Source organism: Portunus trituberculatus, chromosome 8 (assembly GCF_017591435.1).
Source record: "Portunus trituberculatus isolate SZX2019 chromosome 8, ASM1759143v1, whole genome shotgun sequence".
Classification (NCBI taxonomy): domain Eukaryota; kingdom Metazoa; phylum Arthropoda; class Malacostraca; order Decapoda; family Portunidae; genus Portunus; species Portunus trituberculatus.
The window spans coordinates 1353393-1377500 of record NC_059262.1 but is presented as its reverse complement, the minus strand read 5'-3'; the positions used below and the strand labels follow the sequence as shown (position 1 = coordinate 1377500).

The 24108-nt window shown below is 40.7% G+C and overlaps 1 protein-coding gene across 1 annotated transcript in view; it reads left to right on the top strand.

The window, feature by feature from the left end:
* LOC123501055 (filamin-A-like) overlaps positions 1-24108 on the top strand; it is a 163812-nt gene that overhangs the window by 40031 nt on the left and 99673 nt on the right. The window contains 14 exon segments of the mRNA XM_045249635.1: positions 657-864; positions 3836-3963; positions 7506-7523; positions 10465-10603; positions 10985-11073; positions 11908-12059; positions 15760-15960; positions 18424-18561; positions 19536-19672; positions 19777-19828; positions 19831-19896; positions 20764-20954; positions 23004-23219; positions 23584-23746. Coding sequence (XP_045105570.1) covers positions 657-864; positions 3836-3963; positions 7506-7523; positions 10465-10603; positions 10985-11073; positions 11908-12059; positions 15760-15960; positions 18424-18561; positions 19536-19672; positions 19777-19828; positions 19831-19896; positions 20764-20954; positions 23004-23219; positions 23584-23746 — 1898 coding nt within the window.

Genomic DNA, 24108 nt, shown 5'->3' with positions numbered 1-24108 from the left:
AGATAAACAGATAAACAGACAAACAGACAGATAGATAGATAGATAGATAGATAGATGATAAACAAACCAGACCTAGCTTCCCTTTTTTTCTCCTTCCCATCCCTTTTGATTGATAGATAGTTAGAGAGATAGGGAACCAGTCAGACAGAGACAGACAGACAGACAGACAGAGAGAGAGAGAGAGATAGATAGATACACCAAAAACACTCCAAACCAAACTCAATTATGAAACCAAACCAAAAAATAGATAAATAAATGAATGAATAGATAGAAATAAACCCAAACCAACCCAACCCAACCCAACTCAGTCCAGCCCAGCCCAACCCAACCCAACCCAACTCAGTCCAGCCCAACCCAACCCAACCCAACTCAGTCCAGCCCAGCCCAACCCAACCCAACCCAACCCAGCCCAACCCAACCCAACCCAACTCAACCCAACCCAGCCCAGCCCAACCCAACCCAACCCAACCCAACCCAACCCAACCCAACCCAACCCAACCCAACCCAACCCAACCCAACCCAGCCCAGCCCAGCCCAACCCAACCCAACCCAATCCAATCCAACCCAACCCAACCCAACCCAACGTAACCCAACGTAACCCAACCCAACCCAACCTAACCTAACCTAACCTTGTCTCTCCTCGTCCGTCCTTCCAGACTGCTTCACTGGATCCAGAGCAAACTTCCAGATCTTCCAGTGACCAACTTCACCAGCGACTGGAACGATGGGCGAGCTGTTGGCGCCCTGGTGGACTCTGTGGCGCCTGGCTTGTGTCCTGATTGGCCAGACTGGATCCCTGCTGACGCCCTCAACAATGCCACCGAGGCCATGAACATTGCTGACAACTACCTCGGTGTGCCCCAGGTGAGGAGGCTGGTCTGGGGTGGTAGGGGGTGTGTACTGGACTTTCGTTTTCCTTTCGGCACTGTTCGTCCATCTCTCCAGTGCAAGAGTTCACCAGTACTCTCAATCATTTATCTGTTTCTTCTTTTTCTTATCCCTATTTTGTCCATCTCTCCAGTGCAAGAGTACTCTCATCATTTATTCCTTTCTTCTTTCTCTCACCACTATTCTATCCATCTCTCCTATGCAAGAGTTAACCATTACTCTCAGTTATTCACCAGCTTTTTCTTTCTCTCACTCTTATTCTGTCCACATATCCAGTGCAATCATTATTTTTTTCTCTCACCACTATTCTGTCCACCTCCCTAGTGCAAGAGTTAACCAGTATTCTCAGTCTGTCACCACTATTCTGTCCACCTCCCTAGTGCAAGAGTTAACTAGTATTCTCAGTCTGTCACCACTATTCTGTCTACCTCCCTAGTGCAAGAGTTAACCAGTATTCTCAGTCTGTCACCATTATTCTGTCCACCTCCCCAGTGCAAGAATTAACCAGTATTCTCAGTCTGTCACCACTATTCTGTCCACCTCCCTAGTGCAAGAGTTAACCAGTATTCTCAGTCTGTCACCACTATTCTGTCCACCTCCCTAGTGCAAGAGTTAACCAGTACTCTCAATCCTTCATCTCTTTCTCTGGCACACTCTGGAACTCCCTGCCTGCTTCTGTGTTTCCATCTTCCTGTGACCTGAACACATTGAAGAGGGAGGTTCCAACACACTTATCCCATTCTTCTGGCTAACTCTCTTGACTATGCTCGAGGACTGGCATCTAAGTGGGCCTTTTTGTTTAGTCGATTTTGTTACCACTGGCCATATTTCCCCTCTTACATAATAAAGGTGAGGGAGTGAAGTGACGTGAGGTTGACCCGAGAGGGTGATGTGGAGGTGATGAGGTGACTTGAGGAGACGTAATGAGGGTGATCAGAGAGGGGGCAATTGGGTGAACTTCGACAAACTTCAAGAAACCACAATAAAACTTCAATAAACCTCAATAAAACCTTAGTAAACTTCAATAAACCTCAATAAACTTCAATAAATTTCAATAAACCTCAATAAACTTCAGTAACCCAAATAAAACCTCAATAAAGTAATGAAACCTTAATAAACTTCAATAAACCTCAATAAAACTTCAATAAACTAATGAAACCTTAATAAACTTCAATAAACTTCAATAAACCTCAATAAACTTCAATAAACCTCAATAAAACTTCAATAAACTAATGAAACCTTAATAAACTTCAATAAACCTCAATAAAACCTCAATAAACTTCAATAAACCTCAATAAAACTTCAATAAACTAATGAAACCTTAATAAACTTCAATAAGCCTCAATAAAACCTCAATAAACTTCAATAAACCTCAATAAACTTCAGTAAACCTCAATAAAACTTCAATAAAACATCATGAAGCTAAGTAAAACCTCAATCAACTTCAATAAACTTCATTAAACACATAAAACCTCAGTACACTTCAATAAACCTCAATGAAATTTCAATAAAACTCATTAAAACTTCAATAAAACTCAATAAACTTCAACTAAACTTCAATAAAACTTCAATAAACTTAGCTAAACCTCAGTAAAACGTCAATAAACCTCAATAAAACCTAAATAAACCTCAATAAAACTTAAATAAACCTCAATAAACTTCAATGAGAGAGAGAGAGAGAGAGTAATGTTTTGTAATGGAGTCAATGATGTACATGGCGGCGTGCGTGATGGGAAGATAGACAAACGCAGTGTTGTCATGTGTTGGTGTGGCAGGAGCAGTGTTGTCAGTTGTCACCTTCACACACACCTGTCTCCTTCTGCTAATTAGTTGTCTTACCTGCTTAGTAGATTGATTGGTCGTTTATTTTTATTTATTTATTTATTTTATTTTTTATTTTTTTTTTTTTTTTTTATTTCAGTCCTTTGGTTTTTCTTGTTTCCTTTTCCTTTTTTCTTTTTCATTTTTTCTATTTATTTTATTTTTCTATTATCTTTTCTTTTCTTGGTTTGTTTTTTTATTTCAGTTTTATTTTTTCATTTTCTCCTCTTTTCCTCTTTATTTTTTTTCCTTTATTTGTTGATTTATTTTATTTTATTTTTCTATTTTTCTTTTCTTGGTTTGTTTTTTTTATTTCACTCCTTTTGGTTTTTCCTTTTTTTCCCTTTTCTCTCTTTTCTTCTTCCCGTATCTTTATTACATCCTTCTTTATCTATTTTTTTTCATTTTCCCTTTTTCTCCTTTTCTTTTCTTCGTTTTCTTCCCTTTTCATTTCATTCGTTCGTTCCTTCCTTCCTTTTCCTTCTTTTCTCTCCATTCTTCCTTATTTTTCCTCCTCCTTTTCTTTCTCTTTCCTTCTTATTTATCGTTTGTTCTTAAAGTGGAGATGACTGATGCAACAATTCTCTTATTCCCGTTACTTTCCTCCTCCTCCTCCTCCTCCTCCTCGATCAACATTATCCTTCTCTCCATCTGTCCTTCGATTCACATTCCTCCTTTCTTCCCTCCACCCAAACCTTTCTTCTTACCTCCTCCCCTCCAACCTTCTCTCACCTCCTTTCCTCCCTCCCCCAAACACCCACACACACCTCCTCTCTCTCTCTCTCTCTCTCTCTCTCTCTCTCTCTCTCAAGGTACTGAAGGGATTGAAATAGTGACGACTAATCTTTTGACCTCCATAAATCCTAATGTCATTAAAATGGTGTAATGGTACTGAAGGGGTCAAAATAGTGAAGACTGTGGCCATTAATCTTGTGACCTCCATAGACCCTTCCTAATGTCAATAAAATGGTCTAATGGTACACAAATCTCAAGGTAAAAAAATGTGTGCAAGTATTAAAAGGGATTAATCTTGCTCTTATTGTTATTCTTATTCTCGTTTTTGTTGTTGTTATTGTCTCCCTTTCCATCTAACTCCTCCACGTGTCTCTCCGTCTCTCCCCACCAGCTGATCACCCCTGACGAGATGGTGAACCCCAACTGTGATGAACAGTCCATGATGACCTACCTGTCCCAGTACCCGAACTGCAAATTGAAGCCCAACGCCCCGCTCAGGCCACGCACCAACTCCTCCAAGTAAGCGCCACACTCACAAACTCTTCCCTCTCACTGTCAACGCGGCCATTTTCAAAGACCACAGAGACGATTAGCCGAGTTCTCAAAGGTATTTTTTCCCGTTGACAATGCAGAAAACTTGAGATGTTACTAGAATTACAGAAACACCCTTAAAAACCCGTGTCACTTCAACTAGAGCCCTTTGAGATTTTACCAGAGTTACAGAAACGCCCTTAAAAACCTGTGTCACTTCAATTAGAGCCCCTTGAAAATAGTGAAGAGAAGGAGAAAGGGAGAGAGAAGGAAAGGGAAAGTGGGAGAGAGATGAGGGAAGGAGGCATACGGGAAAGGGGAGATGGATAGGGAGAAATGGAAGAGAGGGAGGGATAGGGGAGAGGGAGAATGGAAGAGAGGAAGGGATAGGGGAAAGGGAGAGAAGAAAAAGAAAGGGAGAGGAAAAGAAGGGATAATTACGTTATTCTTGTTTGTAGATATAACTTCGAAGAGAGAGAGAGAGAGAGAGAGAGAGAGAGAGAGAGAGATTACGGAAAGTAATAAAAAAATGAAAAAGTTTGGCAAGAATCGTATTATGGAGAGAGAGAGAGAGAGAGAGAGAGAGAGAGAGAGAGAACCTTTTTGGGAGAATTGAAGGGAAGAGGGGTGGAGAGAATCAGAGAATCGGAAACAGGCGTGGCAGAGAGAGAGAGAGAGAGAGAGAGAGAGAGAGTGACAACAGAGGAAACTGAAGTAACAGATAAATAAAGCCATGAACACACACACACACACACACACACACACACACACACAGAAATATTGCCTAAGAATGATTTCCTTAGACAAACACAAATATGTCCATGGAAACAGATGACTCAAAGCTATGTTGGGCTGAGTCAGTGAGTGAGTGAGTGAGTGTGTGTGAGTGAGTGAGTGAGTGTGTGATTGTATGTGTGAGTGAGTTAGAGTGTTTGCTTGTGTGTGTGTTTGAGTGCGTTAAAGTGTGTGTGTGTGTGTGTGTGTGTGTGTGTGTGTGTGTGTGTGTGTGACTGAGAGTGTGTGAATGAGTATGTGAGTGTGTGAGTGAGTGAGTGAATGTGTGAGTGTTTGAGTTAGTGAGAGTAAGTCAGTCAGTCAGTAAGTGTGTGAGTGAGAGTGACTGAGAGTGTGTGAGCAAGTGAGTGAGTGAGTGAGTGAGGTAACATAGGAAGTGAGACCACACATACATCACCACCTCATATGCCTTACAAAAAGTGGCTAATTTTCTTCCATTTGTGAGTGAGTGAGTGAGAGCAAGGCCACAAATTTAGGTCAGGTCATCAGGTTAGGTCAGGGTAGGGTAGGTTAGGTTAGGATAGGATAGGTCAAGTTAAGATAGGATAGGTCAGGTTAGGATAGGTTAGGTTAGGTTAGGTGCAAAATATATAAAGGAAAGTAAAAAATAAATAAATCAATCAACAAATCAAAGAATAAACAAAACAAACAAATTAAAAAGGAGAACAAAATAAAGAAAGGTGAAAATTATGATCGCTCCTCCACCTTCACCCCCCAACCCCCCCAAACACCACTCAGCACCATAAGTCAGCAGTCAGCAGTCAGCACCACCACTACTGACAATCTGCTGAGGTGGTGCTGGTGTGGTGAGGCAAGGCAGCATATCATCACCCTATTGCTTGCTTTCTTCCTGTGGTGGTGATGATGGTGGTGATGGTGGTGGTAGTGGTGGTGATGACAGTGGTAATGGTGCTATAGGGATGATGGGTGTAGTGATGATGGTGGTGGTGGTGGTGGTGATGATAGTGATGGTGGTGATGGTGGTAGTGTTCCTTTTCTCACTCCTTTAATCATTATCATCATCGTTTAGGTTATCTGCTCAAAACCTCAACTTTTTAGACATGATAGACAAAAAAACATTGAAATTTACCCTTACTAGATAAAGGTGCACATTTTTCAACATTCCAAACACAGCAAGTACATTCTAACATTGACTTTTATCCACAAGGCACAAAAAAATACAAAAAAAACACAATTGCTACATTTTTCAACATTTAATACAGCAAGTACATTCTAACATTGACTTTTATCCACAAGACACAAAAAATACAAAAAACACCATTGATAGATAAAGGTGTACATTTTTCAACATTCCAAACACAGCAAGTACATTCTAACATTGACGTTTTATCCACAAGACTCAAAAAATACTTATAAAACACCATTGATAGATAAAGGTGTAGATTTTTCAACATTCCAAACACAGCAAGTACATTCTAACATTGACTTTTATCCACAAGACACAAAAAAAAAAAAAAAAAAAACTTATAAAACACCATTACGAGATAGGGGTGTACATTTTTCAACATTCCAAACACAATAAGTACATTCAACATTGACTTTTATCCACAAGATACACAAAAAAAACTTATAAAACACCATTGATAGATAGGTGCACATTTTTCAACATTCCAAACACGGGAAGTACATTCTTACACCTTGTTTGGATCAGCAGAAAGACAAACAGACATCAGAAAACTTTAGAATCACCCTTACTGGATCTTTTTACTGTAAGAGAGGAGGACTGACCAAGGGCAACAAAAATATAAAGAAAAAATGCCCACTGAGTCGCCAGTCCCCTTACAGAGCCCAAAGAATTAGCCAAAGGACTGCGACATATGTACAAAATATAATGCAGGTAACTCTCGATTTACACAATAGATGCGTTCCAAGAGGCATCGCGTATTTCAAAATTGGCGTAAAACAAACTTGCAATTCTTATGAGACGATATATAATAGGGGATGCGGATGCGGGATGTGGTCCAGATCGTGTATAAGCAAACCGATCGCGCAAATTTGATTAATTATAATATTTTTTGGGTCGTGTATTAACAAAAAAACGGGTAAATTAGACACGCGTAAATCAAGAGTTACCTGTACTTGTTTTTGCTTATCACACGCACTAACACACACTCTAACACACACTCTAACACAGACTGAGTAAAGGGTCTAATGAATTCCAGGTAGATAGATACAGGTGTTTTAACCCTCTCACACACTGCATACACACATACACACTCAGACACCTAACAGACTGTATACAAATCTTAATGAACCCCAGGTGAATATATACAGGTGTTCAAAGGATTACATACACTCTAACACACCCTAAAACACACACACACACTACCACTACTCTATACAAGCACTTAATTTATTCCAGGTAGATATAGACACAGTGTTTTGACCCATTCACACACTACACACACACTCACACACACTGACACACTTACCAAACCATGTGCAGAGTGTTAATGAGTTCGAAGGTAATGTATACAGCCTCCCACACACACACTCACACACACTCACACACTTAAAACATCCATATAAAAAGTGCTAAGTTATGGTTTTATGTGTACAGTATCCCATATACACTACACACACACACACACACACACACACACACACACACTATAGAGGCCAAATAAACACACGAGAGGCAGTCAAAGGTGTAACTTCACAGGTGTATTACAATAAACATTCCTACTCTCACTGTATCTCTCCCTTGCTTTCAGTCGCTCAGGAAACCCAATGTGAGTATAGCCAGGAAGCCACCCAACCCAACCCAACCCAGCCCCACCCAGCCCTGCCTAGCTGTAGGTGGTGGTGGTGAGGGAGGGTGTGGCTGTGTTAGTGTGACGTGTAGCTCTCCATAATGTGATAGATAGCTGTGCATAATCCATTTTTTCTCAGCTTTTGGCAGTGATTGAGAACCGTAATGACTTGTGGTTTGTTTAACTCGTCTCTCGTAAAGCCAGTGTCGACACCTTAAGGCTTTACTCTGTTTACCTGTGTGGAGAAGGAGGTGGGGTAAATTACTTAGCTAATTTACTATTTATTAACAAGATTTCTGGTACATAAAGCCAAGACAGACAACACAAGGCTTTATTTTGCATTTAACTGTAAGAAGGAGGAGGTGAAATAAAGTACTTAGCTAATTTACTACTTTATTAACAAGATTTCTAGTCCATAAAGCCAAAATAGACAACACAAGGCTTTATTTTGTATTTAACTGAGAAGAAGCAGGAGGAGGAGGTGGAATAAAGAACTTAGCTAATACACTACTTTATTAACAAGATTTCCAGTGTATAAAGCCAACACAAAACACTGTAAGGCTTTATTTTGTGTCTAACATTGAGGAAGAGCAGAAGGAAGGAAGGAAGGAATGAATAAGCTAATATGATAGTAGAATTAATTGCTAAACTAATGAAATATGATACATGATTCCTAATGCATAAAGCCAACACAGACACTATGAGGCTTTACTTTATATATTAACATTGAGGTGAAGGAAGAAGAGGACGAGAAAGAAGAATTAAAGAAATAGCCAATAATAATACCCATTAATTTGAAAACCCCAATAACTTCCTGTATAATTTGTTTAGTTATCACTAGTATCATGAAAATACCAATAACTTTCACCACAACCATGAAAACACCCTTGAAAAACACAATAACTCACTAGAACCACAAAAACAGCCTTGAAAACCCTAATAACTTTGAATAGAACCATGAAAACATCCTTGAAAATCCCAATAACTCACTAGAACCATGAATACATCCTTAAAAACTTAATAACTTTCACTACAACCACAAAAACATCCTTGAAAACCCAATAACTTTCACTACAACCACAAAAAACAGCCTTGAAAACTCTAATAATTTTGAATACAACCATGAAAACCCCAATAACTTGTAATACACCCTACCAAACAGGCACTAGAACCATAAAATGACCCTTGAAAACCCCAATAACCTTCTCAATACCCAAATAAAAACACTAAGGAAAGAAACACACACACAAACACACACACAGAATTTGAGTGGCCATGCTGTGTTACTTCACTTTACATGTCTGAACGTAGCTGTGGCAGAGTGTTACCTGGGCCGAGGGTGGTGAGGTTAGTAGTGGTGGTGGTGGTGGTAGTGGCTAGCTGTCTGTAGGTGATGCTGGCAAACACACGCACACACACACACACACACGTACATGATGGGTTATGTAGGGCTGTGTTTGTGTGTGTGTACAGGTAAGGATTAGGTGAATGGTTTATATACATACATACATACATACATACATGCGTACATACATGCTGTGTAGTGCCAGTGTATGTGTGGTATTAATGTTTTTCTGCAGTGTATGGCTAGGAGACCAACATGTATACACACACACACACATGCACACATAGATATTAAATTACTCATACAATCTAACCTAACCAAACACACACACACACACACACACACACACACACACACACACACACACACACACACACACACACACACACATTAATTCAATCTAACCTAACCAAACCCTCATATATACAAAAAAAATCCTGTGTATCTTTTTTTTTTTTTTTTTTTTTTCTTAGTTTTTGCATTTTTTTTTTTCATTTACTTGTTTTTTTGTTTACTTTTGTGCCTGGTTTTGTTGGTTTAGGCCAGACCTCTCTCTTTTATACAGGAAAAAAGTGATTTATGGGGTCCCTGCATTTGTTTGTTGTTTGTTTGTTGTTTGTTTACTTGTTTACTTACCTATTCATTTGATTTATTTTCATTTTTTTTGTCAATTTTTCTTCACTTTTTCACATATTTAATTTATTTTCTTTATTTTTTTCTTTACTTTACTTATTTGTTTTATTTCATCGATTTATTATTTTTTATTTTTGTTCATTTACGTGTTTACTTATTTATCTATTTCATTTCGTTTATTTTTTCTTTCTTTATTTATTTATTGACTTTCTTATTTATTTATTTATTTAGATTTTTTGCTTTGTTTTATTGTATGGCAGATTTATCATTTACATACACAAAGGACCATCTGTGTGTTTTTTCCCTCATTTTTTATTTATTTATTTTGTATTCCTATTGATTCATTTCCCTATTTACCTATTTGTTTATTGACTGGCCATTTATTCATTGATTTATTTATGTATTCTCCTATTTTGTCTCCTGTTGTTATTTCACTTATTCATCTGTTTATCTAGTCATTTATTTTGCTTCCTATGTTTGTTTATTAATTTATTTGCTTATCTGTTCATTTATTTTGCCTCCCGTTGTTATTTATTGATTTATTTACCTATTCGCTTATTTGTTTATTCATCTTTCCTATTATTGTTCCTATTATTCATCTGCTTCTATTTTATTTTGCATTTTATCTCTACCTATTCATTTACTTTTCTTTTCTTTAATTGATGTATACCAGATGCACACACACGCACACCCCCCCTCCCCCCACACACACACTTCAACCATGAAAACACCCTTGAAAACCCCAATAACTTTCACTAGAACCACAAAAACACTCTTGAAAACCTTAATAACTTTCACTACACCCTTGAAAATCCCAAGAACTTTCACTACAACCACAAAAACATTCTTGAAAACCCCAATAACTTCTACTACAACCATGAAAACACACCAACGCACACCAACACACACCATTAAACACCACTAACACCACTGCCTCCCCAGGGTGCGCTGTTACGGCCCTGGTGTTGAGCCGTCAGGACCAGTGGTGGGCGCCCCGACACACTTCACCATCGAGACCTTCAGCGCTGGAAAGGGGCGAGTGGAGGCGTACTTGCAGACACCCGATGGACAGACAGAGGCGGTACGTGTGGCTGGGAAAGAGAGAGAGAGAGAGAGAGAGAGAGAGAGAGAGAGAGAGAGAGAGAGAGAGAGAGAGAGAGAGAGAATTACTGAGTGTTTGGTTAAGTTAAGTTGGGTAAAGTTTCTGTGTTTGTGTGTGTGTGTGTGTGTGTGTGTGTGTGTGTGTGTGTGTGTGTGTGTGTGTGTGTGTGTGTGTGTGTGTGAGATCAGATTAGATCAGACTTTGTGGTGAATTTCTTTCCACATTCCAGACACTCATAATTTCTAACAACACTGTGTATCAGGGTGTGTGTGTGTGTGTGTGTGTGTGTGTGTGTGTGTGTGTGTGTGTGTGTGTGTGTGTGTTATATCCATGCTAATCTTGAATCTGTCCTCCCCTCAGCTGGACTGCAAGTTTAACAATGACCGCAATCTCACCTACACCTGCAAATACACGCCACAGTGCGAGGGAGACTTCATCGTTATTGTCAAGTAAGGCGACACTCTCTCCTGTTTGTCTCCACGTTACCTGTGTCCTCTATTTACCTGTTGCCTGGTTGTCTCTGTTACCTGTGTGCGCTGTTTACCTAGCTGTCTCCTGTTAGTCTGCCTGTTACCTGTGTGTGCTCCTTTACCTGTCTCCTCTTAGTCTGTCTGTTACCTGTGTGCTCTGTTTATCTGTCTCCTGTTTGTCTACCTGTTACCTGTGTGCTCTTTACCTGTCTCCTGTTTGTCTTCATGCTATTTACCTGCTTCCTGTTAGAATCTTCCTGCTCTCTGTCTACTTGTCTCCTGTTAGTCTTCCTTTTCTCTGTTTACTTGTGTTCTGTTAGTCTTCCTTTTCTCCTGTTAGTCTTTGTGTTGTGTCTTTATTTATCTCTTTAAGTTTTTGTTTGGTGTTTCTCTTGGTATAATTTTTCTTTCAAGTGTCATTTTTTTGCTGTTTTTCTCAGTATTATTTGTATTATATTTTTTTTTGCAATATATATTTTTTTCCTGTATTTTTCTTAGTATATATTTTTTGGATGGGATGTTTTTTTTTTTTTTTTTTTTTTTTTTGTTTTTTTTGTGTGTGTTGATATTATTTGTATTTCATGGTTTTGTACAAGTTTTTTTTTGTAATTTCCTTTGTTTCCCTCCCATCACAATTTACTCTTTTCCTCCCCAAATCCCCATCATTCACTTCCCTTCCCTCCTGTCACTCAATTTACTCCTCTTTCCCTCCCCAATTCCCCATCCCTCACTCCCCTTCCCTCCTATCACTCAATTTACCACCTCTTCCCTCCCTAAATCCCCATCACCGACTCCAGTTCCCTCCCTTCACAGGTTCAGTGGGCGTGAGATCCCCAAGTCGCCATTCCGTGTCAATGTGTCTGGCTACGCTGGCGACCCCTCCAAGGTGACTGCCTCGGGGCCCGGCCTGGAACCAGAGGGCGTCACCATCAACAGACCCACTTACTTTGATATCTTTACAAAGGGTGAGTGGGCCTGGGGTGGCACTGGGATGGCTGGCACTTGGCTGGGGTGGCACTGGGCTAGGAATGCAGAAGGCCTTGTTCAGCATTATTTATTTATTTTTTATTTGATTTTTTGTTATTATGTTTTTAGGGTGAGAGCAAGAACAAACTCACTTACTATGTACTTTGATATCTTTACTAAGGGTGAGTGGGGCTGAGGTGGCACTGGACTAGGAACACAGAAAACCTTATGTATTATTATTATTTCTTTTTACTTTTACTTTTTTATGTACAAGACAGGCTTAAAGGGAAAAATATTAACTTTTTATCTTTTTATCTTTACTAAGGGTGAGTAGGGCTGAGGTGGCACTGGACTGAGGTTGGGGTTTGGATGGCACTGGGCTGGAGGGAGTACAAGACCTTTATTTCTACATTTTTGTCTATTTATTTATCTATTTACTTATTTATTCCACAGGATATCTAATGTAACCAGTAAGGAAAAAGTATGGGTTATTATTTTTTGTTTACCCTTTTTTTTAATGTACAGAGCAGAGTAAAGGATGATATTGTAAGAAAAAACATGAAATTGGATCTTTTTCTCATACACAAGACAGGTTTAAGCCCTTCTGTACCATGACACATTTCCATATTCATTGTCCTTACTGTTTGGTGATTCTATACAGCCTCAGAAACTCGTGTGAGAGATTAGAATAGTGAAGACTGGCCATTAATCTTCTGACCTCCGTAGACCCTTCCCAATGTCAATAAAATGATCTAATGGTATACAAATCTCAAAGTAAAATAGTAAAATAGTGAAGACTGTGGCCATTAATCTTCTGACCTCCATAGACCCTTCCTAATGTCAATAAAATGGTCTAATGGTACACAAAACTCAAGATAAAAAAATGTTTCTCTGTACTGAAGAGATTAGAATAGTGAAGACTGTGGCCATTAATCTTCTGACCTCCATAGACCCTTCCCAATGTCAATAAAATGGTCTAATGGTATACAGATCTGAAGGTAAAAATGTTTCCCAGTACTGAAAGGATTAAGGGACAAAAACATGAACAGACACACATTACTTTGAGCTGGGATGGCACAGAACATGATTTATTTGTTTATTTATGTATCTAGTTATTTATTTTACTTTTCTTATGCATAGGTATAAAATGAGGAAATATGTATGTATGTGTATATATGTATGTATGTTTGTATGTAGGTAGATATAGATAGAGACTAATTGTATACAGTATGTGGCTGTGTTTATGTATGTGTATAGAGATAGATACATAGATAGATAGATAGATAGATGGTTGTAGAAATGAAGCTTATAAACACAAGAGAAAATAGATTCATGCACACACACACACACACACACACACACACACACACACACACACACACACACACACACACACACACACACACACACACACACACACACACACACACACACTGCATTGATAAGTGGAATAAACTGAGCAGTGATGTCGTTGACGCGATGTGTGTCAACCAGATGAAAGAGAGATATGACAGGAATGGACAAGGAGACAGGACAGAGAGAGCTTAGCTCGGGCCCTGTAATACACAAATAGGTAAACAAATAGGTAAATACACACACACACACACACACACACACACACACACACACACACACACACACACACACACACACACACACACACACACACACACACACACACACACGGCCCGGTAGCTCAGTAGTTAGAGCGCTGGCTTCACATGCCAGAGGACCGGGGTTCGATTCCCCGGCCAGGTGGAGATATTTGGGTGTGTCTCCTTTGACGTGTAGGTGCTGTTCACCTAGCAGTGAGTAGGTACGGGATGTAAATCGAGGAGTTGTGACCTTGTTGTCCCGGTGTGTGGTGTGTGCCTGGTCTCAGGCCTATCCCAAGATCGGAAATAATGAGCTCTGAGCTCGTTCTATAGGGTAACGTCTGGCTGTCTCGTCAGAGACTGCAGCAGATCAAACAGTGAATTACACACACCGCATAGTGTAGTGGTTAGCACGCTCGACTCACAATCGAGAGGGCCGGGTTCGTGTCCCGGTAAGCAGCGAGGCAAATGGGCGCGGCTGTTAATGTGTTGGGTGTGTTCACCTAGCAGTAAATAGGTACGGGGTGTAACTGGAGGGATTGTGGCCTCGCTGTCCCGGTGTGTGGAGTGTGTTGTGGTCTCAGTTCTACCCGAAGATCGGTCTATGAGCTCTGAGCTCGCTCCGTAATGGCTGGCTGACCAGCAGGCAACCGAGCTGAATTACACACACACACACACACACACACACACACACACACACACACACACACACACACACACACACACACACACACACACACACAGATAGTCATAGTTATAGAAATTTTTGTATAGTTTATAGAATAGTATACTCATCATAATGTTCTCCTCCCCTCCTCCTCCTCCTCCTCCTCCTCCTTCCTCCTTCCTCCTTCCTCCTCCTCCTCCTCCACTCCTTGTCCTCCTCTTCCTCCTCCACTCGTCCTTGTCCTCCTCCTCCTCCACTCCTTGTCCTCCTCCTCCTCCTCTTCCTCCACTCCTTGTCCCCCTCCTCCTCCTCCTGTTTGATTTTTTTGCATGTTTTTTTTTAATATTTTTGTTTGTTTATCTGTTTGTTGTATGCATGTGTGTCTAACAATTGTATTTATTTGTGTATATATTTATCTTTTGTACTGTTTTCATCATCATCATCATCATCACCACCATCATCATTGTCATCATCATTATCATCATCATCATCATCATCATCATCATTATTATTACAACTTTTTATTTTTTTGGGTTTCATGAAAATAATGTTTTTTTTTTTTAATGGCATCAAATATTTTCTTTTTTTTTTGTCAATAACTTTTTCATTTATTCATTTATTTATTTATTTATATTTACCACTACCAATTATGTATTATTTTTGTGTGCATTATTGTTATTATTTTGTGGGTTGCCTCTACATCATTTAACATCTTCCATTTACTCCCATTCCTCTCCATTTATTATTATTATTATTATTAATATTATTATTATTATTATTATTATCATTTCTGGATTGCTTCTATCAAATTCTCTTCTCTATTTTTCTCTTATGATTTTTGGACTTGTTAACATCCACACACTTTACCTCATACTGACACACTATCACACACGCTAATTACTGCCCAACAACACCACACAAACACCCTATTACCTTTTAAATACCACAAACACACACCAACACCCTTTAAATACCACAAACACACCCCAAAACCCTTCTAAACACCATAAACACACACCAACACCCTTTAAACACCACAAACACACCCCAACACCCTTCTAAACATCACAAACACACTCAACACCTTTCCAAACACCACAAACACACTCCAACACCATTCCAAACACCACAAATGCTCCCTAACATCCTTTAAACACCACAAACACACCTCAACACCACAAACACTCCCCAACACCCTTCCAAACACCACAAACACACCCTAACACCCTTCTAAACACCACAAACACACCAACACCCCTTTAAACACCACAAACATCCTTATAAACACCCTTACAACAACAGACGCACAACACTACCCTTACATATCTTTTCCTCGGCACCCATTTGCACATCCTCCTGGCCGGTGGCGCCCCCCTCCCCTCTCCATGGGCCGCCCTGCCTCACCAGCACGCCCCTCTCCTACCCTCAACCCTGTAGATGCTGGACGTGGCACCCCAGAGGTCGTCATTCTCGACCCAGCCGGCCACAAGAACACAGTGCCGGTGAAGGTGCGGTCCCTGAGTGATGATACGTACCGCTGCGAGTATGTGGCGTCAGGAATCGGTCTTCACTCAGTCAATATCTTCTTTGCTGGACAGTCCATCCCCGGCAGTCCCTTCGGTGTCAAGGTGTCCCCTGGTGAGTGGTGGGGTCAGGGTTTCACAGGGTGCAATGGGGGAGTGATGGGTAGAATATCAGGAGTGTTGGTGAAGAGAGATGGATAGGGAAAGTTGAAAGAGGTGAGTGGAAGAGTTGATAAAGATAGATGGAGAGGAAAAGTTGATGAAGATAGATGGAAAGAAAGAGATGAGAGGAAGAGTTGAAATAAAGAGAAATAGATAGGAAGAGTTAATAAAGAGAAATGGAGAAGAAGAATTGATAGAAAGAGATGAAATGGACAAATTAAATTATAAAAAGAGAGATGGAGAGGAAGAGTTAAGTTATAAAGGGATGGGAAGGAGAGAGGAAATAAAGAGAGATAAGGAGAGTTGAAAGAAAAGAGATAGAGATAGGAAGGAGAGTTGAAATAAGAGAGATTAAAAGGAAGAGTTGATAAAGAGAGATAGAAAGAAAAAGTTGATGAAGGAGATGAAGAGGAAGAATTGAAATAAAAAGATATGTAAAGAAAGAGTTTTTAAAGAAGAGGGAGAATAAGAGTTAATAAAGAAATGGAAAAGAATTAAAATGCAAAGGAATAAGTTTTTGAATAGAGTATTGAGTGATTATAAGAGAGAATGAGAGGTGAGGGCTTCAAGGATGATATTTAAAAAGGTAGGAAGGATGATGCGAATAATTATAGACCGATCAGTTTAACTAGTATAGTATGTAAGATACTAGAGAAAATCATTAAGGGTAGTATTTGGGAGCATTTAAATGAGAATAGATTAATTAGAGATACCCAACATGGCTTTAGATCAGGGAGGTCCTGTCTTACAAATTTGCTCGATATCTTAGAATATATTACCAAGGAGTTAGATGATGGAAATAGCATAGATGTTATATATCTAGATTTTAGCAAGGCGTTTGATAAGGTACCGCATAGGAGGCTAGTGTACAAATTGAGACTACATGGGATAGGGGTAGGTTAGTTGATTGGATTAGTGAATGGCTTTCTGATAGGAAACAGAGAGTAGTATTAAATGGGGCAATGTCTGAGTGGAAGGAAGTGGTTAGTGGGGTACCCCAAGGATCAGTGCTAGGACCTCTTCTTTTCTTGGTGTACATTAACGATTTAGATATAGGAATTAGTAGCAAAGTATCAAAGTTTGCAGATGATACTAAGATAGCATGTGCAGTACAGGGTGAAAAGGACAATTACAGAATACAACGAGACCTGGACAGGCTGATAGCATGGGCAGACAGGTGGCAGATGGAGTTTAATTCTAAAAGTGTCAGGTTATGCATTTAGGTAAAGACAACACAAACTTTAACTATGAGATGGAGGGATGTTGGCTAGAGGCAGTAGAGGAAGGAAAGGATTTAGGAGTAGTGATAGACAGGACTATGAAATTTTCAAAGCAATGTTTAGAAGCAAGAAATAGGGCAAATAGGATCCTGGGTTTTATAAATAGAAATGTTAGTTATAAAAGTAAGGAAGTGGTGCGTAGCTTATATAATTCCTATGTTAGGCCCCATTTAGAGTATTGCATACAGGCCTGGTCACCCCACTATAGGCAGGATATCAACATGTTAGAAGCAGTTCAGAGAAGAGCAACTAGGATGATACCAGCATTAAAGCGCCTGGAGTATAGAGATAGATTTACCTTAGAGGAGGGAAATAGGACTAGAAATCATGGCAGGAAGATTAGAAAGCAAGGCTGCAGGTTAGATATAAGAAAATATTTCTTTAGTCATAGGGTGGTAGACTTCTGGAATGCATTGCCAGAGACGGTTGTAAATAGCACTAGTTTGACAATGTTTAAAAACAGATTAGATAAGCACTTAAATTTATTAGATTTATAATTATGTATAGCACTGCATGAACAGTTTCAAAAGTGGTGGAAAAGAATTGGATCTGAAATAGAGTAGCAGTGGGTGATTGGAATGGACTTTTTGCTTGGTGTGCCAGTGTGTTAGTACAGGTATTACAGAACAGACATAAAGAAATTCTCACATCATTTCACCCTAGAGTTAAAAAGAATCGCATTATTTCCTAGATACAAAGAAAATGTGAACAAATGACTGCCTTCCTAGATAAACCAAATCTCTGCATTATTTCCAAGATACAAAGGAAATGTGAACAAATAATTACCTTCCTAGATAAAAGAAATTTCCACATTATTTCCAAGCTGCAAAGAAAATGTGAACAACTGATTACTTTCCCAAATAAAAGAAATCACATTATTTTCTAATAGAGTTAAAAAAGAAATTTCCTCATTATTTCCAAGATACAAAGAAAACGTGAACAAACTATTTTCTTCCAAGATAAAACAAATCGCCACATTATTCCATCCTAGTGTTAAAAAATATCTCATTATTTCCAAGATACAAAAGAAAATGTGGTCAAACTAATACCTTCCAAAATAACCAAAACTTCCTCATTATTTCCAAGATATCAAGAAAACGTGAACAACTGACGCTACTTTTCCTTCCTTGGTACAGTGTGTGACGCCCGCAAGGTGAGGGCGTCGGGGCGCGGCCTGCAGCCCAGTGGAGTGAGGGTGAAGGACGTGGCTGACTTCAGGGTGTACACAGAGGGCGCTGGGGAGGGCAACGTGGAGGTTAAGGTCATCGGCCCAGGTCAGTGTGAGGAAGCAGGTTCATAAAGAGCTCCGGGAATTTGTGATTTGATTGGGGTTAAATTGGTGAGTTTAGGGGTTTTTGGGAGTTAATGTGGGGGAATTTGGGGTTTTTGGAGGCTGGAATGGGGAGTTAAGTGTTTTTGGGGTGTGGGGAATTAGGTTTTATGGGTAAGAATGGGAATTAAGTGTCTTTGAGTCTGGTTGGTTAGAATAGGGAATTAAGTGTTTTTGGGGAGTTAATGTGGGGAATTTGGGGTTTTTGGGGGTTAAAATGGGGAGTTTAGTCCTAGCCTAACCTAATCTAACCCTACCATTCCCCATTCTTCACCCCATCTTTATACCCCTTCACTTATATTCTTTCCTAACCAAACCACACCTAACTCCCCATCTTCCCATCGTTCACCCCATCACTACACCTCTTCACTCACATCCTTACCTAACCTAACCACACCAAACCCATCACAACATCTCCTTCACTCCTTATCTTATCATACCATCACTTCACAACTTCCCATCCCTACATTCCCTTCACCTAGCCTAACCTAACCACATCAAACTTCCCATCACTACATTCCCTTCACTCACATCCTTACCTAACCTAACTTAACCTAGCCTCCCATCACAGCTTTCCCTTCGCTCATCTTACCTTATCACACCACCACACTCTAGCCCTGCCCTTCTCTGCCTCACCATATCATTCTACTGCCATTCTCTGCCTTACCACACCACCACACTCTTTCCCTGCTCTTCCCTGCCTCACCACACCATTTTACTGCCCTGCCCTGCCTCATCACACCATCACATTCTCTCCCTGATCTCACCACACCATTCTACTGCCCTTCTCTGCCTCACCACACCATCACATTCTCTCCATGATATCACCACACCACCACACTCTACCTCAAACCTTCTTTGCCTCACCACACCACATTCTACTGATCTTCCCTGCCTCACCACACACTGTACTTGCAGGTGGTGTACACGAGACCATCAAGACCAAGCAGATTGACACCTACACCTCCGAGTACACCTACCAGCCGAAGAAGGAGGGACGCTACATTGTCATGGTGTCGTACGGAGGCCAAGAGATCCCCAAGAGTCCATTTGAGGTGCGTCACACTCCTACTGGGCTGACTAGGGCTGGGAAGTGATTTGTATGGAGTTATTTGGTGATTAAAATTTGTGGGGCTTATTTTAATGTTTTCTCGGACAGGTGAACATTGGCCCATACAAGGAGACGCGGATCAGAGCCTATGGTCCGGGTCTGAAGGCGGTGTGGTGGGCTACCCGGCGCTCTTCACTGCCGAGACCAATGGGGAGGTTGGGACTCTAGGTCAGTTTTCCCGGCTACCTCTCGTGTCTTTGTGTTTACATGGTGTGTGTTTGTGTTGTGTCTCCTCTGTCAGTGTTTTTCTTTTGTGTTTTGATTATGTTGTGTTTTTGGATGTGTTGTTTGTCTTTTTGCTCATTGTGGTTTGTCTATTTTTCCTGTTTGTGTTTCTCTTCCTGTTTGTCTTTTCTGTTGTTTATCTTCTGTAGTATTTCATGTTTTCTGATTTCCTTGCTTTTTGTTATATTTTCTTCCATTTTGTGGTGTATATCTCTTTCTGTAACCTTTGTGTTTGTTTGTACTTCTTTTTTCCATCATTTATGTCTACCATCATGTTTTCTGATTTTTCTTTCTGCCATATTTTTGTTCACTTCACTTCTTCCTCTTGCTCTTTCATGTCCTTCAAGACACCATCCCTCCCTCTCCCCTGTCCCTTCCTCACACACATGCACACACACACAGCCATTGTCACCTCTTTCAAGACTACATTCTCTTCTCTTCACACTCATGTCCATCCTTATATATACTCCACATCACTCTTTCTCTCCTCTAACATTCTCACATCCTCCAAGACATTTCCTCCTTTCTCTCATGCCCTTGTGCACACCCAGACACTAACACACCCTTCAAAAACACATTATCCCTCCTCTTTCCCTTACGCTCACATTACCACTGTCACATCATCTGAGACCTTTCCTCTTTTCCCTCTGTCTCATGCCCATACACACACACACACATGCACGCACACACAGCTATTAACACACTCTTCAAAAACTCCATATCTCTCCTCTTTCCCTCACACATTCTCTCTCACATCCTTCAAGACAGCTTTTCCTCCGTCTGTCTCCACTCACAGCCAGTTTTCCACAGGTTTCAGCATTGAGGGACCGTCACAGGCCAAGATAGAGTGCAATGACAACGGAGATGGATCAGCTGATGTCCGCTACTACCCTACTGTCAAGGGGGAGTATGCCCTTCACATCCTATGCAACAATGAGGACATCCCCGGGTCACCCTACATCGCCAACATCCTGCCACAGACTGACTATTATCCTGAGCAGGTGGGTGTTGTGTGTGTGTGTTTAGGGTGTTGCTAGGGTATGTTGTGGGTATTGTGTGGGTGTTTGGGGTGTAGGAAATGTTGAGGTTATGATGCTTGTTCTGTGGGGTGTAGTAAGTGTGTTGTGGGTATTTTGTGGGTGTTTTGGGTGTAGCAAATCTTTAGGTGTACTGGGTGTGTGTGTGGGTGTGGGTGTGGGTGTGTGAAAGGTGTAGCAAGGGTGTTAAGGTGATGGTGAATGACTTTGTGTGGGTGTGTTGGGTGTAGCAAGGGTGTTTTAGTATATGGTGGGTGTTGTGTGTGTGGGTGTGTGTATGTGTTAATGGTGTTGCAAGTGTGTGGTAGGTGATGTGTATTTGTTCTTTGGGGTGTAGCAAGGGTGTTGTGTGTGTGTGGGTGTGGGTGCTAAGGGTGTTGCAAGAGTGTGGTGGGTGACTTGTGTGGGTAATTGGTAAAAACTGGTAAAAGGCTCTTCTTTTCCCAGCTAAAGTGAATAAAAACTCTCTCTCTCTCTCTCTCTCTCTCTCTCTCTCTCTCTCTCTCTCTCTCTCTCTCTCTCTCTCTCTCTCTCTCTCTCTCTCTACACACCATGTGGGCTTTTCATGGGAATTTGATGGGCTAAAGGAGATATGTTTTTGGGTACCTCCTATGTGAACCCGCCCATTAGAGAACCATTACCCCAAGTCAGGAAACCCTACCTACACTCAGACCGTGGCCAAGATTCAGACCTGTGTGCTTGGAGGCCCCTCAGACCCCAAAGGCATTCTTGGTTCCACTGTAGTACAATGTGAAATGAATAAAAGTCTTTTCTTTCCCTGGTTAAGGAGACCGTCCGGTGAGGTTTTTGAAAAATTGAAAATAAAAAGGTACGTGAGTAGTTTTTTTTTGGCTGATAGATGTTTATTACACGATGTTAGTTTAGTAGTTACAAGCGAATCGACCCATAAATAACTGCATGAAAAATAAAAAATCAATTAAAAAAAAATTTCCTATAAACTTTGTCACTAGAGGACATGTTTCAATTTTGCCAGTATGGATATGAAGTATGTCGTACACCAAAACTTTTCACCTCATAGAATTTTGATTTTTTTATTTTGATGGCCATTATGAATTTTTATTTAAAATTTTTTTTTATATATAAAATTATATAGTGGCACTTAAAAAAAAATTCCAAATTCTAGGAGGTGAAATGTAGCAACTTCATTGAGCTTCAAAATGATACCTCAAAATTGAAAATCCGTTGAGAAATGTGGGAGAAGATACGATTTGAATGATAAAAAATGAAAACTGAGAAAAAGGCAAAAACCCCAGAGATGTCATTTTGGTCCTCTATGACCCTGTACATTTATTTGGGTTGGATATTTCATGCTCATACACCACCATGTGCATCATATATCCTTTTTAGGCATGTTTAGAATATTCTGTATGACTCATATGGCACCTGGCCTCCCCTACAATGATTGTAGTTATTAGTCGCTCGAAGGTGAGGGTGTCTCCCATCCATGCATGGTCGGTACAACTTGTAATTTCCACTTGCACCATTTGTTTAGATATTGTAAGGCAAAAAAGGCAGGTAAAATAGGCTGGATTGTGGCTTGCAAGGTGTGAAATAACGGGCGAGATACTCAATAGATCCTCCTCCCATCGCAGTCACATGGACACTGAAATGGAAGGGGAGAGGGTGTGTTCCTGTGTACGCCATAGCACTGAGTTGCCAGAGCCCACCTTTCCTTACCAAAGAAACCACTTTTCATGGCTTTTTCTGTGCTTATTATCATCATTTATGGTGCAGAGAGTGGGGAGGAGGAAAGCCCTGGGCTGCAGTGGGCATGGCAGGGGCCCTTTAAAGTTTGAATACCCCACATATTTTAGCGTATTCCCCCAAAATACTCCATCACTATGTTGCCATATGTTTGGGGATGCTCTGGTGGTGTTTTGGGGATTTTTTTTTTTCAGATTTTTTTATACCATGGCCACCGGACGGTCCCCTTAAACAAATAAAATCTTGTCTTTCCCTGGTAGAGTGAATGAAAACCTTGTCTCTCTCTAGGTGAAGTGCAAGGGTCCTGGCCTGGAGAAGAATGGAGTGGTGGCCGGCAAGACAGTGGACTTCCAGGTGGACACAAGGCAGGCCGGCGACGCTCCGCTGGATGTGACGGTGATTGACTCGTCCTACCAGCAGGTGCCCCTCACCGCCAAGGGCAATGGCAACGGCCTCTACGACTTCTCCTACAGACCCACACGAGGCAACAAACACACTGTCCAGGTCTGTCCGTTGTGTGTGTGTGTGTGTGTGTGTGTGTGTGTGTGTGTGTGTGTGTGTGTGTGTGTGTGTGTGTGTGTATGTGTGTGTGGAAGGTTGCAGTGAAGATTTTGTGTGCTTTTTCCTTCTTTATGCTTTCATCTTTGAGTTGTGTGTGTGTGTGTGTGTGTGTGTGTGTGTGTGTGTGTGTGTGTGTGTGTGTGTGTGTGTGTGTGTGTGTGTGCATCTGCGTTCGTCTGTTATAATGCAAAAGACTCGTTAACATTATTTACTTTTATCTGGTATACTTCAATCTTGTGGTATTTTCCGTGCACTATTCCCTCCACCACCACCACCACATCCCATCACATCCCTGCCCCACACACAGGTGAACTATGGAGGTGTGGCCACAGAGAACTCCCCCTACCGTGTGTTTGTGTCTGAGCCGTCTGTACCCGGGGCTGTGAAGGTGTTTGGCCCAGGGGTGGAGAGGGGAGTACGCTCAAACACACCCACACACTTCAACATCGACTGCCGGGAAGCTGGGCCAGGTAAGGAGTGTGTGTGTGTGTGTGTGTGTGTGTGTGTGTGTGTGTGTGTGTGTGTGTGTGTGTATTTACCTAGTTGTATTTACCTAGTTGTAGTTTTACAGGGCCTGGGCTTTATGCTCGTGTGGTCCCGTCTCCATATCTACACTTATCCAATATTTCTTTAAAACTATGTACACTCTTTGCTGATACCACTTCCTCACTCAAACTGTTCCAAGTCTCAACACATCTTTGGAAACTAAATTTTTAACATCTCTCAGACATCGTCCTTCCTTAGTTTCTTACTATGCGATCTTGTGCTTCTAAAGTCATATTCTTCTCTCAGGATCAGTTTCTCATTATCCACTTCATCCATTCCGTTAATC